Genomic DNA, 13,849 nt, shown 5'->3' on the forward strand with positions numbered 1-13,849 from the left:
AAGAGGAATCTTGATGAGTGGATGGGAGATAGTAGGTTTATCCCGGGTATCACTTCTGTGTCACTGTTAGACAGAAGCACAGTATACTAACCTCGAAAAAGGGCATAGCAAAATTAATTTAAAATGGGTGGCGAAAGCCATACACACTCTGGCTAGGCTTATAAATGCCCTAGGGCAGATAGCCTAGTATGAACCTATGAACCTAATCCCTTAGGGCTAAAAGATGGCTTAGGTTTGTGTCTATGCATTTGAGTATTTTAAACACTGCCTCTGTCCTCAGGGGACATGGGCACCACCCTAGCATTGAATTTATGAATCCCCACCCATTGATCCAAACTGTGTTTGAAGAGGGTGAGGGAAGGGTTTTGCTTTACATGACTAGGAATCGTGTTCCAGAGAAGGGTAATCTCTGAGATACATTATCTGTCTCTCCTACATGTTTTATCACAGACCAGGTTTAGATCTTGGATAATCTCCGTGAAGTTTGTCTTGCAAATGTGTAACAGTTCTATCAGGCCTAGATTTGAGGGTGCCTTGTAGATTAAGCATAGATCACCCCTTAATAGTCGGTAGGAGACAAAGTAAAGGGATAGGGTCTTTAGTCGATATACATAGGACATGTTGTTTACACCCTGTATTTTGTTTTTGCAATGAATCTCTAAGGCCACCCCAGTTGTTTTAAGTGCTTGGTCAAGTACATGCTGAAAGGCGCACAGTACTTGATTATTGGTCTAATGAGGATCAAGTAAAATGGGACTATAACTTCCTTGGATCTGGATGTCATGCCCTTACTTATAAGCTGTGCCACATTGAAGGGCTGCCTCACCACTGTGGACACATGGTAGTCAAAGTTCAGGTTACTGCCTTAATGGGTACCTAGATCTGTCACTACTTGGTCCACTCTTAGGGGTGTGCTATTAATGTTGAAATCTGCAGGGGTATTTGACTTCCCAAAGGATATAATTATACATTTTTTGCATTTAGTTTTAGGCCATGGCTCTGGCACCAATTATTTGTCTGAGTCAGATCCTTCTGAAGGATATCTATGTCACTGGGGGATTCATTGATTGCCTCCAGCTTGCAATCATCAGCAAACTTGGTCAACCTAAGGTCTTCTACATTAGCCTTGATTTCACAGAAGTATATTCCGAACAGAACAGGCCCCAGCACTGATCCCTGTGGTGCATTACTAATAACTGACATCCTGCCGGATCTGAATTTCTCCACTGTAATGTGTCTTGCCCATATGGGTAACATCCCCTCAAAAACTCAGTCATTAGGTACATGGGCACTTTCATTGACAATGAACTATCTTTTGACCACCACATTACCGTCATTGTTAGGAAATCCTTTTATATAGCCAGGCTGATCACCATGGGTATATCTTTTTGATCTAAGGAAGTCATCATTCCCCTCTACTCCTCCCTTATCACACCAATTGTATAATATAATGCCCTGTTTGATATATACTTATCTAAGCACGTGATCCAGCTTGACAGAGTGCAGTCTTTCCTTACCAAGAGAATTAAGGAAATGTCCTCCTTGAACTTCTCGATCTGCCTTAAAAGTGCTCTCACTCTTTTCAGTGCTTTATCAGCTTCTGAGAGGTGACCTCTGCCTAGCCAATAGTACAGAGCAATGAAGAATGTGGTCCTATACAACTTCCTTCACATCCAGGAAACTAACAAAACCCTAAAGTCCTGCTCAAGGCATCTGAACTTTCACATCAATATAAATAGGACCTGCTGTCATGATAGATATCTATCACAGACAATACTTCTTTTATGGAATAAAAAAACATTGTATAAGATAGGTTAATGGTCTAGACTTTTAACATGGTTCGAGCGTTTTAAAATAAACTACGCTATTATTGCTTATTTTAAACTGTCGGCAACAGCGGAAACAACACTTAAAAAAGCTGCTTATTTACTTGTAAATAATTTCATATTTTAGCAAGATCTCGTTTCTCGAGTCTACAAATCTCCGAGCTTTTTAATTCGCATATGTTAGTGTTTACGTATGTTACGAGAGGATTGTCTTTGCTTATTTTTAAACTGCTCATTATGTTAAAAAAAGCACTGTTAAATAAACATATTTTAATACAATACTAAAAAACTCTCCACAACTCTTCTTTGCTCCGTCTCTGAGCGCGGTATGTACTGCAGGAACATCGCTGTACATCAGGCCAGGCGGGATGACAACACTCTGCCGGGGTTATATTATGCCATTATTATACTATGCATAATTTATTAAATTCTTAATAATTTAAATAAATAATGTAGCCACGGTGTGGGTAATGCTAAATGTGGTTGTGGGTAATTGGTTGTTTGGCGCGGTTGACTTTTCCACCACCGGGCTTGCACCAAACCACCACCGTACCACCAGGCGCACCAGGCTATGCTATACTATACGCGGTGGGCTTTTTTTGGTCCTGGGTCCCTGGAGAACCATGCCAGCAGTAAATCAACATTACCACCACTTGGCGTGGGTTATTGCTATAATATTCCCCGGGATGTAAAGCACAGTACCTAGTTCTCATCCTCTTAACTCCAGTATCAGGGTCACTTTTTAAAATGTTAGTACTATTAAGTGTAGATGACAGATAAGACTATGTGAATTAACACGCATTTTCTGGAATAAAAATAAGTCTAATTATTGCCATTTATGAGCAGTCCAGCACTTTTTCTTCCCACATCACTAGTTTTAGGACGCATGAAGAGGGACGGGGCAATATTTTGAGCCAAACTCGGGGAAAGCTGAGAGGAAAGTAACCTGAGCTACTGAATGGCCAATCACAAGTACACCCTATCTGCCCCCAAACGTCGTTATAAAAAGGAAGGTATGTAGGTCCAAAAGGGCGCATCTGGTTGAGGGCGGGAGGCAACAAAAATCCACTAGATCAACAGGCTAGTATTAACCTATAAAAGTATAATATAAATATTCACCCATCTCCAACTTAAGTTTACAGCAATGCTACCCCCACACCCGCGCATATGTTTGCACTGTCACTCCTAAAATGTTTGACTTTTTCCTACTAAAAATCAGTGGAGGCTTGGAGTCAGTCAGCAGTGCAACACGTTCGAGTTTCATACGTTTTTCTTCGCAAAACGCATGTTGGTATAAAGCCACTTCTTTCATTAACTTTAAGTGGATTAGAGTGATGTTTAAAACTTGTCCATGATTTTTGTTTTTTCCATTACGTTTGGTTTTGTCCAGAGGGAAGAAGTTGAAAGGTGCAATTCTTACCTAGGAGTAAGATCGTCATTCATCCCGTAAGTGACATACCAACCCAACGCATATAGCGAACCAGCTGGCACAGTTCAATCCCAAACCACTCAGTGCCTCACATCGTGCGCATGCGCACTGCAGGATATTTCACAGTTTCTGCGGAAATAAGGGAAAAAAAACTAGAGCTTGGCGACGGCGAAGTTGCCGTTATGAGCCAGTAGGAGGCTGACTTTAGGCAGTAATCGGTGTTGTTATTTTTAATTTGTATGTTCGTTAGAACGAGAATTGTAGTTCCGTTTGCTAAGTCCAGGCTTTCACAGTTACCAAAGCTTTCCTGTAGCTTCTTCTATCTTTTGACATGCTTGGCAATAGATGACGCTTACATACAGAGAAAGACGGAAAGAGAAAGTACAGTTCCTGTAGTATGGCTCTATCATTAAATGAAAAATGCTTAGTTGGCCTGCTGTTATATTTAGGTGCATGCTACAACCAAGGTAAGCCTGTTTTGTCATGTATATGTAGTGTTGGAGACATAGAAAACATGACCATCCGTCAAGTGGGTGGGATGGGGGACGCTGGTGCACAAAACAATAATAAACAATTGAGTTTTTTTTTTTTGCCTAAGCCAGTGAAAGGTGAATTGGGTAGTTTGTCCACCCCCCCCCTTATACCCACCTTTTATCACAGAAGGAAAATTTAGGGCTAAAGACGTAAATGCCAGAAAAGGGATTGTTTTGAAATAACTAGGCGCTGTAATCATTTTATTTCAGGTTGGTTCTAGTGTTATATTCTTAGCTTATGTTGTTGATGAACCCTGAGTTAAATGGTAGTTTTGTTTTCCTTTTTGTGGCTTGCTGAGATTTACTGTGAGATTTTGAAAGTTAAAACTGATTTGATAAAAGCTTAATAGCAGATGGTGGCAGTTGTCTTCTTGCAAAGATGCGGTGTTAGCTGCCTTTTTAAAGATACAGAAGATCTGATCGGGGGGTGTACCCAGAAATTTACATTTGTGCTCATACCTAACGTTGTTGCCCCCACCACCCATCATTTTAAACTATGTACTCCGTTCTCCAAATGTTACTCAAATACATATAGGAATGTAACACGTTATTTTCAACTGTTACCATTTATTCCCATAAAAAGCTATTTTTAGAGGTGTGTTCCTTTCATACAAACATTCTTTCTATACATCTATATTGTAAATATTTGTTTACACAGTTATAAACATTCTGTACGTTTGAGTGTTGAAGTTTCCAAGAGATGCTCAGAAAAATGTAATCATTTGAGTAGACTGAGTATGCCTAGCTGCACCCTAGGATCTGATGCTGGACCTGTAGTAGTAGTTTGGTCTTGGCTGTTGAGGCGTGTGGTAAGAAAAAGTTGTTTTCCTTTGCATTTTCCACTCTTTTCTGCAATTTATTACATTTTTAATGAGAATTAAGTGTACACTGGTTTGTGAAATTATCCTTTATGTTCTGTATGAGATGGAGAGCAAGTCCTAATACGTGCACTTGTTCCTTACAGAAAATGAGAGAGAGAGTGAGAACCTTCACTGTACTGGTTCATGCTTGCGGTTTGCATAAAGAAAGCAGAACCTTGATAGCCATGTTATATTGTAATGTGCAAAAAATACAGTTAACCAATTTATGGGACTATATATTACTTACTCCAAAGTTGTGCAGTCTTGTAAGATGTTTATATTATGTGGGCTTGTCCCCACACTTTCAACCAGGGCTACCATTATGTCTTTGCAAATGTATTTTTAAAATCTGTGTATGCATATCAATTCTACTTGCATGGTATGATAGCCAGTGACCATCTTAATTTGTAACACTGGCATTTAAGAATGTATCCCCTAGTGAAAATATATTCAAACAGAAAACTGTAAGCCAGAAAGTGTTGATGCTTTCGTTATAATTTGGTAAGATCTAGAAAAAAAAGCAATCTTTTGTTTATTGTGCTGCTTGTTAAATCTGAGTTTATGTTGCCAAAATAAACTTACTTGCCCTTTGTTTTTTTTCCCATCCTGATGCATGGTTTTGATGTGGGTGATATTTCTTTTTCTCTGGATAAGTTCATCACTTTTCAGAGAACTGTGTACAGGTGCAGTACGCCACCTGTGGATATTGTGGTCCATTTCCATAGTTTATACATTATGTGTTGTAGCAATGTTTGTCTTGGTTTGTCTGTCAGTCGGTAGTGGTAGCAGCACCATGGAAAGCATGATGGTTTAGGTAATCGTTATGCCATAGGTTCGAGTTGGCGTTTGAGTAGTATCGTGGGCCATCAAAATACTTGACTTTTGAGTGAGAGATCGGTTTGGTTTGTTGGGTTATTTAGATTAGGATGGTACTGATTTTTGTGTGTGTTCTGTTTGTTGGGGATTAGCATAATGGTTAAGATGTTTAGCTCACAGACATAAGGTATATGGTTTGATTCTCACCCTTTGAAGGGAAAATTGGCTAGGCTTAAAAATGTCATGCAGAACAATTAGCCTAGCATATACCTATGAATATGTGTGTATGTCTATATCTAGATCCATAGTATAGAAAAGCTTTGTTTTTGCATACAAATATGTAAATGTAACACCTGTTTCTGTGTATGAGTTTATGGATATTTGTGTGTGTGTGTATAATGTGTATATGTGATATGCATAGTTTATTTTTGCAGCTGTCCATCCTGTACTCCCTTTTGACCTGCCCACACTCATACCCTCTTGAATATATTAGTGGTTCTACAGCACCCCATATGTGCTGGGAGTTCATTCTGCCTATTGACCCTCATTTCTCTTTAAAGAATATTTTTTTCTTTCCTTTTCTTGTTTGACTCGTACTTTTCATTCTACTGGTTGTCTCTTCTCCTTTTTTCCTTGAATCTTTTCCCCAGACCTGGATCTCTTACTGTTTCTCAATAGGATTTTGGGAACCTACACAATAGTAACCTCTCTCCTTCTTCTCATTTTCTCTTATTAATGTACTTGTGTATGTTCCTCTTGCCTAACTTTCTCCCTCCTTGTTTTGCAACATTTTGACTGTTTCTTCCCTTATCAGACCCATTACGAAATACATAGAAATCCAAGCATGTTGCTCAACTGAAAGGTCCCAACAGTTTTTAATCAAAAACTTAACTATTTTAATTAAATCCTTCAACTATCTTGATGGACTTATGAGTATAAGAAGAGTTGTGCTAATGGCTGCCTTTAGGTGACATTTATCCCAGTTTTTGAGCCACCAAAAAAGCCACCTGCTATTTCTTTGCAAACCCAGTGTCTCTACAAACACCCTTACTTTGGGCTTACATTTTTACCAACAAATAAACAAGATTTGCTGGAGTGACAGGTTCCTAACTCAACATATTCCAAGTCCATTTCCATAGTTTATCACTACAAGTCAATTAAAGTATTGATTTATCTTCCTTTTAAAGCTAGTCTTGATGATTGAATGGGCTGAGACATTTTAAGCCATGCTTATTGTACAACCCTGCTTCATTTGTGAGGTAGGTATTAAGTTCTTGTAAAGCATGACAAACTTTTAAGTGTCTGTTTAAAAGGTGCGTATTGCTAGGCATGTTGTAATCTCCGTGATTGCTTGTCTTGTTCCTGTGCTCATATCTTTTTTTCATTGTACCTTTTCCAGCACTGTACATAAAACTCCAGCTGAATCTTAACAAATATGATATTGAGGACAGGGTTATCTCTTCGGTACACTCCTTGTTAATATGTGTTGTAGTATCTTCTTGGCTTTTGGTAGTGCCCTCATTCACTGCTGCTTTTGGTTCGTTTTGGAGACTGTGAATACTCCTAGGTCCTTTTAGTTCATTTTGGAGTTACAGTACTTGCAGCCTTTTTTGTCCAGTTGCCCTTAATTTAACTGTCTGTGTCCCTAAAACCCCTATAGGTATTTTTCCTGAAATGCAACAGTTTCCACATTTTGGGCATTGAAATGCTGTTGCTTTCTTCCTACTTATTCCTGTGATTTCATTGGTTTTATACTTAGGCTAGTTACTCCATTGTGCTCTGCTGCTTCTGTCTGCATCATCAGTGAAGATACTTTTTTGTGCTTAAATACAGTTTCTCTAATGAATTGAGTCTTATTTATTTATTTATTTTGCTTCTGATGCTTGGGACACACCTGTTGTCTTAGTATTCGAGTATTTATTAAATTATTATTCTAGCATTGCTTGACAGGTGATTTCTGTTTGTATTTGAAGAAAATGTTAAAATCTGTACTGTTCTGTTTTCATTGTTCTGCCTTCACTCGTTCAGGCTGTATGTTACCTTTGTTCATAGTAAGCTTTTGCACTAGTACTAGCAAATACAAAGATTTTCTGCACTATTTCTAGCAAATACAAAGGGATACCTCATTTGCTGAAGTTCCTCAGTCATTCTGTTTCCGTCTCCCTTGGTGCCTATAGCTGCGCTTATTTTTTCTTGCTTAACAGTTGAATTCTCTCTCCTATCCATGAATTTGCCAAGAATGTTGTTACTCTAGATGTCACCTATGGCTGTAAAGTTACACTTCCTCCACAGCAGAGGAACAGGATGGCCATCTATTTCCTTTCATTCCTCCATTGCTCTTCATTCCGTAGCTTATTGAATTTCTCCCTGTTGAGTTTTGAAATGCATGGATCTGCAACTAGTTTCTTTTGTGCATGGTTTTACCAGCATGGCTTATTATTTCCTTCTGTTTTTGTACTCCCTTACCCTCTGGTGACCGATAGTGTCATGACCTTGCCATGCTAGTTAAGTTAGATTTGCTGTTCATTGTAGAGAATAGTAGAAAGCTAGGTAGTGGCTCCTGTCTACTCTCGTGCTGAGGTTGATAGTATTTTGTATTATTCAGTATTGTAAAGTTTACCTTTAAATGTTTTATGCAGTGACCAGGGCAGACCTTTGTATGTTTGTAATTTTTCAGGACCACCTTTGGTTTGCTATGGGCTTTGGAGAGAGGATAGCATCCTCTTAGCCACTCAGTTCTCTCTAACCTTTGCCAGGCCTTCACATTAGGGTTGCCAGCATAATATACAGTAGCCTTCCCAGTATACCAGTCCTGTTGTTCAATGTTTTTGTTGCACAAGTTAATGATTAGTGAATTCCCTTAGTACATAAACAACATTCTTTGTGTGGGAGACTCATTTTATAGTTAAGGGTAATTTACTTTATCAGCATAAGATGAGCTTAAATAACGTCTAAGTACTGTGCAATAGATGTTGGACTACACTATTGTAAAGAAAAGTATCGAAGGCCACTGTAAGTAAAAGTGTTGAATTAAAGTAGGAATTTTAAAAGCTAGACTAGAGCAGGTCATATGTCAAATGATGAGAGATGGGAGGGGACTGATGGGAGTTGTATGCACTCCATCCATCCATCCTCCTCCCCTTTTTTCCATTTTGCACATGGGGCCAGGGTGTCATGTCAAATGAGGAGAGATGGGGGGGGGGGGACTGATGGGAGTTGTATGCACTCCATCCATCCTCATCCCCTTTTTTCCATTTTGCACATGGGGCCAGGGTGTCACTTCAGCAGTGACAATCATCTTGAGCCAAGGTTTACACCGCCAGATGGCTAGTAGTTCTATACACCGTTTACTAACAAACCATAAAATATAGAATTTAACTGAGAAATCAAAGATCAAAAGCACAATAACTGTAAAACATTATTTTTCATCAGATATTGCATTACTCCCTCCCTTTGTTTAAAATAGGCAGTTCAGATGCTTCAAGCTGAATGAGCAGTAGTCTTGAGTAACAGACTTTTATATCAATTGTTTTACAGTTGTTCCTTATGCTACATAAATAGGTTGGTACTAGGCTATCGGCCCTAGGGCCTATACAAGCATAGCCATAACAATTCTCTGGCTATTTCTTCCCACAATATTTACTTCCCTGGACCCCTGTGGGGAGTCATAAATATTTGTTTTGCAGCCAATCTGCCCTCAAGATCACACCACTGTTACTCACTCCAGACACTCGGCTGGCTAGAGTTTCCTAACCAGCTCTTATTTACACAACTTCTCATTTTCTATACTGTTTTGAATAAGCCCTCCTCTAGCCCTAGCATTTCCTCACTTGTCTCCCTCTATAAGCCCCCTTGATCCGTCAGAAGCTCTGACCATTGTCTCTTACAAATTCACAAGCCTAAAAAATCTATTAGAATCTCCACAGTTACTTCTCTGCTCTTGCATGGAGCAAGCTCCCCATGAATCTTAGAAACATTTCCTACATCCACGAATTCAAGAAAATTCTCAAAAGGGTCCCTTAATAGTGCATGGATTTGCCTCTGTAATCATCCGACATGAACCCTCCCCTTTCTCTATCACTATTCCTCCCTTCCCTACTACCGTAACTCACTTAACTGCTCTGTACTGTACAATTACCATATCTTCAGTGTGTTATGTAAATTCATTCAGATGTTTTATTGTATATTTCTTGACTGTGTTTTTTTCTTCAATATTATGATGCCTCTTACTGTATTGTACTGTGTTGCTTTATATTTACTTAACTAAAATTTTTACTGTATTCATCTTCAATTTTGTAAATTTTCTTGCTTATTTGTACTGTGGAGTTTTCTCCCCAGGCCTTCACTGAAAAAGGGCTTTTGCTCAGATGGACTATCTCAGTTAACAACAAATGTCAAATAAATAATTTCAACATAGATTGGTTGACTAAGCAAACTGGTCAATTCTTGGGTTGGGAACTATGCCCTTTCTCTAATATTGTGCAGTCTCTGAGTTTGTGTATGTGTTTAGGTATGTATTTATAAATAAATGATGTATAAAAGTTACGCATGTACATAAATTCATGGTTATATGCATATGTGTGTGTGTATGTGTATATATATATATATATATATATATATATATATATATATATATATATATTATATATATATTATATATATATATATATATATATATATATATATCTTGGGGGAAGAATAAAAAATGTACAATATCACTGGTTGCTAAGTATGCACACCCTTAAACTAATACTTTGTTGAAGCAGTTTTTGATTTAATTACAAACAACACAAACCAACCACAAACAGGAGAAACCACTTGATAATAAAAAGAACAAGCTGTATATGCAGTTCCCTCAGCACAGCTTGTATCATGCAGGCATAAAAAGGCCAAAACATGGATAAAAAATGCAATGTTTTAATTAAAAAAAATTTAAATGACAGTAATAGTAAATGAGCAGATTAACAGGATAAGTGCTTTCGGACAAACAAAATGTCCTTCCTCAGATCCATAAAATATGTGTATACTCTGGTCATCATTCAGGACATATGTTCAACAATCATCTTTCGATTCTAGGACAACATCCATCATTATCTAGCCTCTTAAGAGGCACAACTCTTATCCAATCATTTTCTGTTCTTCAGACAATGTCCTTTCAAAGCCGGTCTCAAAGGCAAACATGCATTTTGCACAGGATGCATGTCAGCCTGCAATAGCCGTATCCATTTAATTTCAGCTTAAGTATGCAACGTTATGCCACCTCCTTGCATTTTTCACGTATAAGCTCTAGCACCGAGAATGCAAAAACATTGTCACATATGTGTTTTTCTTTCTTTAAAGTGACGATTATGAATCCGAAGGACATTTTTTTCCGAAAGCACTTATCGTATTAATCTGCTCATTTACTATCATTGTCTTTTAAATTTTTTTAATTAAAACAATGCATTTTTTATCCACATTTTGGCTTTTTATGTCTGCATGATACAAGCCGCGCTGGGGAAACTGCATATACAGCTAGCTCTTTTTATTATTGAGTGGTTTCTCCTGTTTGTGGTTGGTTTGTGTTTTTTTGTCTTTTCTATTTTTTCTGGATGAAATGCCACACATGACTCAAGGGAGTATTTCCCAAAACAGTGAACTGGATTGCTCTCCGAGAGGGAATATGAGGAAACAAAATCTATGGCTGTTAAGGAATTTTAAATCTCCTGCTACTAATCTGTTGTTTACTGTGCATATCTTTACTGCTGATGGACATCATACAAATGATTTAACAGAGTTCTTTATACAACAAAGAGCCCTACAAAATGTGTTGTGTAAACTTAAGACTCAATGGCAAGGCCTCCACTTAGAAGCGTGCCTACATCATAAGGTGACACCTAAGGGGCTACGAATGTTGGTAATGCCGAATATTGGTAACTCTTATCCTGACCTACTAAGTAGATGGCAAATGCTCAATATTGAGACAGTTTCAATTATTTACGGACGTTAATTGAGCATTACTCGGTGGTCGAGAGAGATTTGGTTTGTCAAGCAGAGGAACTGCAAAGAGATATTGATGCACGCTTTTGAGATAGTGTTCACATTGATAAAATGGATGAATTATATTTAAATATTTCAAACTTTGACTCACAATGGGAACAAAACAAAATTAAAAAACTAAAAAAGGACTTGTTTGGCTTTAAGAAAGGGAATAGTTGGCCTAAGGATAATATTAACAACAAGAAAGATGGCAGCACATCATTGGTCGGAAAAAAGGGGGCGTGTTCCACAAATGAAATTGAACTAACCCATGATGTTAATGCTCCTACACGCATGAATGAACCTAGTACTAAAGTTGGAACTATGACTTGACATGATGATTCTAGAATTCAGGATGAATCTCTACTGGGTACTAGACCGAAGGAGAATTCCAGCATTCATCCGCTTTTTCCATATTACCACTACCAGTGAAAACTACATTAATACAATCCCATGCATGCTGTCGGAGTCGAGAGAGAAAGAGAAGAAAATTTTCGATGGAAAACTAAGCAGGTATGTTGAACCTGGTGATGAATTTAAGTGACTGTGAATTAATGGGAGCTTAACTGAGTGTGCTAAATAGAGGGATTACTTTTATTCAGTCCGTGTCTTCCTGTATTGATGATGTACTAATTTAAGATTATTTGGCAGAAATGTCATATTAAAAAAATGTTTTGTAACACTGTTTATGATAATGTTAATCCATGTAGGCCAAGTGTGTTTATTCTTCAGAATACCCTGTGATGGATACTTTTTTTAAAAGTTTGTCAACAGGAAATTGTTGAGATCCTAAATAAGCAACATAAAAGCCATTATAATTTAACACAAGCTGAATGTTTAGCTTTAAAGGATCTGCAGGCAATGCCTAATACAATTATATCAATGGCTGATAAGGGAGGAGCCATTGTCCTAATGAATCAAGTTGATTATGATATCAAGATGAAGGCTTTTCTAGATGATAGAAGAACCTATACACCTGCTAATAGTTTGGATGTTAACAAAATATCAGAAGGAATGCTTTAAAGAGTTACTTATGATTAGAAAGATCAATGAATCTTTACATGATTATTTGATGGTGGCATATCCATTTATTCCAATGATCAAGGGTTTACGTAAAGGCCACGAGGACAATGAGAATCCACAATTGCATCCAATTCTGGCCAGTGAAGGATGGTTAATGGAATCCTCTTCTTTGTACATTGACTGATATCTACAACACATTTTATCTGACAGTCCAACTGTCTTAAAAGATTTTGAACACTTCCTAAGAACCCTATATGCTTTTACACGTAACATTGTAGATTGGGCTGCTATGAGAGTTGTCATTCTATTCACTCCAATACCTAATGACATTGGTCTGACAGCAGTACAGAGAATAATGTTGGATAAACAAGATGACTTAATGGTCAACCATGCGGTTTTATGTCTATTACTACAACTGGTATTAGAAAACAACATCTTTATGATGGCATGACGTACTGACAAAAATGGGGGGGTTGCCATGGGGACCTCCTGTGCCAGTAGTTATACGAACACAGTAATTGTTGACTGGGAGATGTTACTTATTAAACAGTGATAATCCTTATCTCATATTCATTATATGGAAGGTTTGTAGATGATTTATTTATCTTATGGCATGGGACTGAAGAAGAGCTGATGAGGTTTCATGTTTGCCTACAAAATACAACTAATTTTTTAAGGTTTACGATGCAGTCCTCCACTGAACAAATAAACTTCTTGGATATATTGATATCTTTACATCCCCATGAATGTATTTCTACCACTGTATATCAGAAAATGGTGGAAAGGAATAGCCTGCTGGACCGACATAATATGCATCCTCGACACATTTATAAGAATATCATCAAGGGACAGTTGTCAAGATATTCTAGACTGCATACAAAGGACATGGACTTTTCTAAGGCCAGTGAACAATTGCTTGTTGATTTTAAACAAAGGGGTTATAAGGAGTCTGAAATTTATATGACAATGAATGAAGTAAAAATTTTACGTGAAACTGTAGGAAAACCCAGTTATTCTGAGACTGCCTCCATGAATGATTGTCTCAATCCAATGAGAATAAGAGGGACACAGCAATAAAACCAGAGTTCTGATAACCTATGCCAATGATACTAATTTAGTTTGCAATGTAATAGTCTAATTGGAAAATTTTAACTGTTGACAACTCTGTAAAATAAATAGTGGGAGAAAAAAACATCATTTGCCTTTAAAATAGAGAAGAATCTACACCTGTTATGTCATAGACAACGGTTAAATGCTACTAACAGTCATACAAAAAAGAGAATGTTTGCCTGCATGAAGTGTAGTTCTTTTAAATATATCTCCAAAAGAAATTATTTTCAAGAT

The 13,849-nt window shown here is 37.6% G+C and overlaps 1 protein-coding gene across 1 annotated transcript in view; it reads left to right on the forward strand.

The window, feature by feature from the left end:
• Positions 1–3,394: 3,394 nt before the first annotated feature.
• ADAM9 (ADAM metallopeptidase domain 9) overlaps positions 3,395–13,849 on the forward strand; it is a gene marked incomplete in the record, with an annotated part of 1,887,510 nt that continues 1,877,055 nt past the window's right edge. The window contains 1 exon segment of the mRNA XM_044084336.1: positions 3,395–3,722. Within this exon segment, the coding sequence (XP_043940271.1) occupies positions 3,653–3,722 (70 nt within the window).

The sequence above is a fragment of the Protopterus annectens genome, chromosome 9.part0 (assembly GCF_019279795.1).
Source record: "Protopterus annectens isolate FY-2018-M chromosome 9.part0, PAN1.0, whole genome shotgun sequence".
NCBI lineage: Eukaryota > Metazoa > Chordata > Ceratodontiformes > Protopteridae > Protopterus > Protopterus annectens.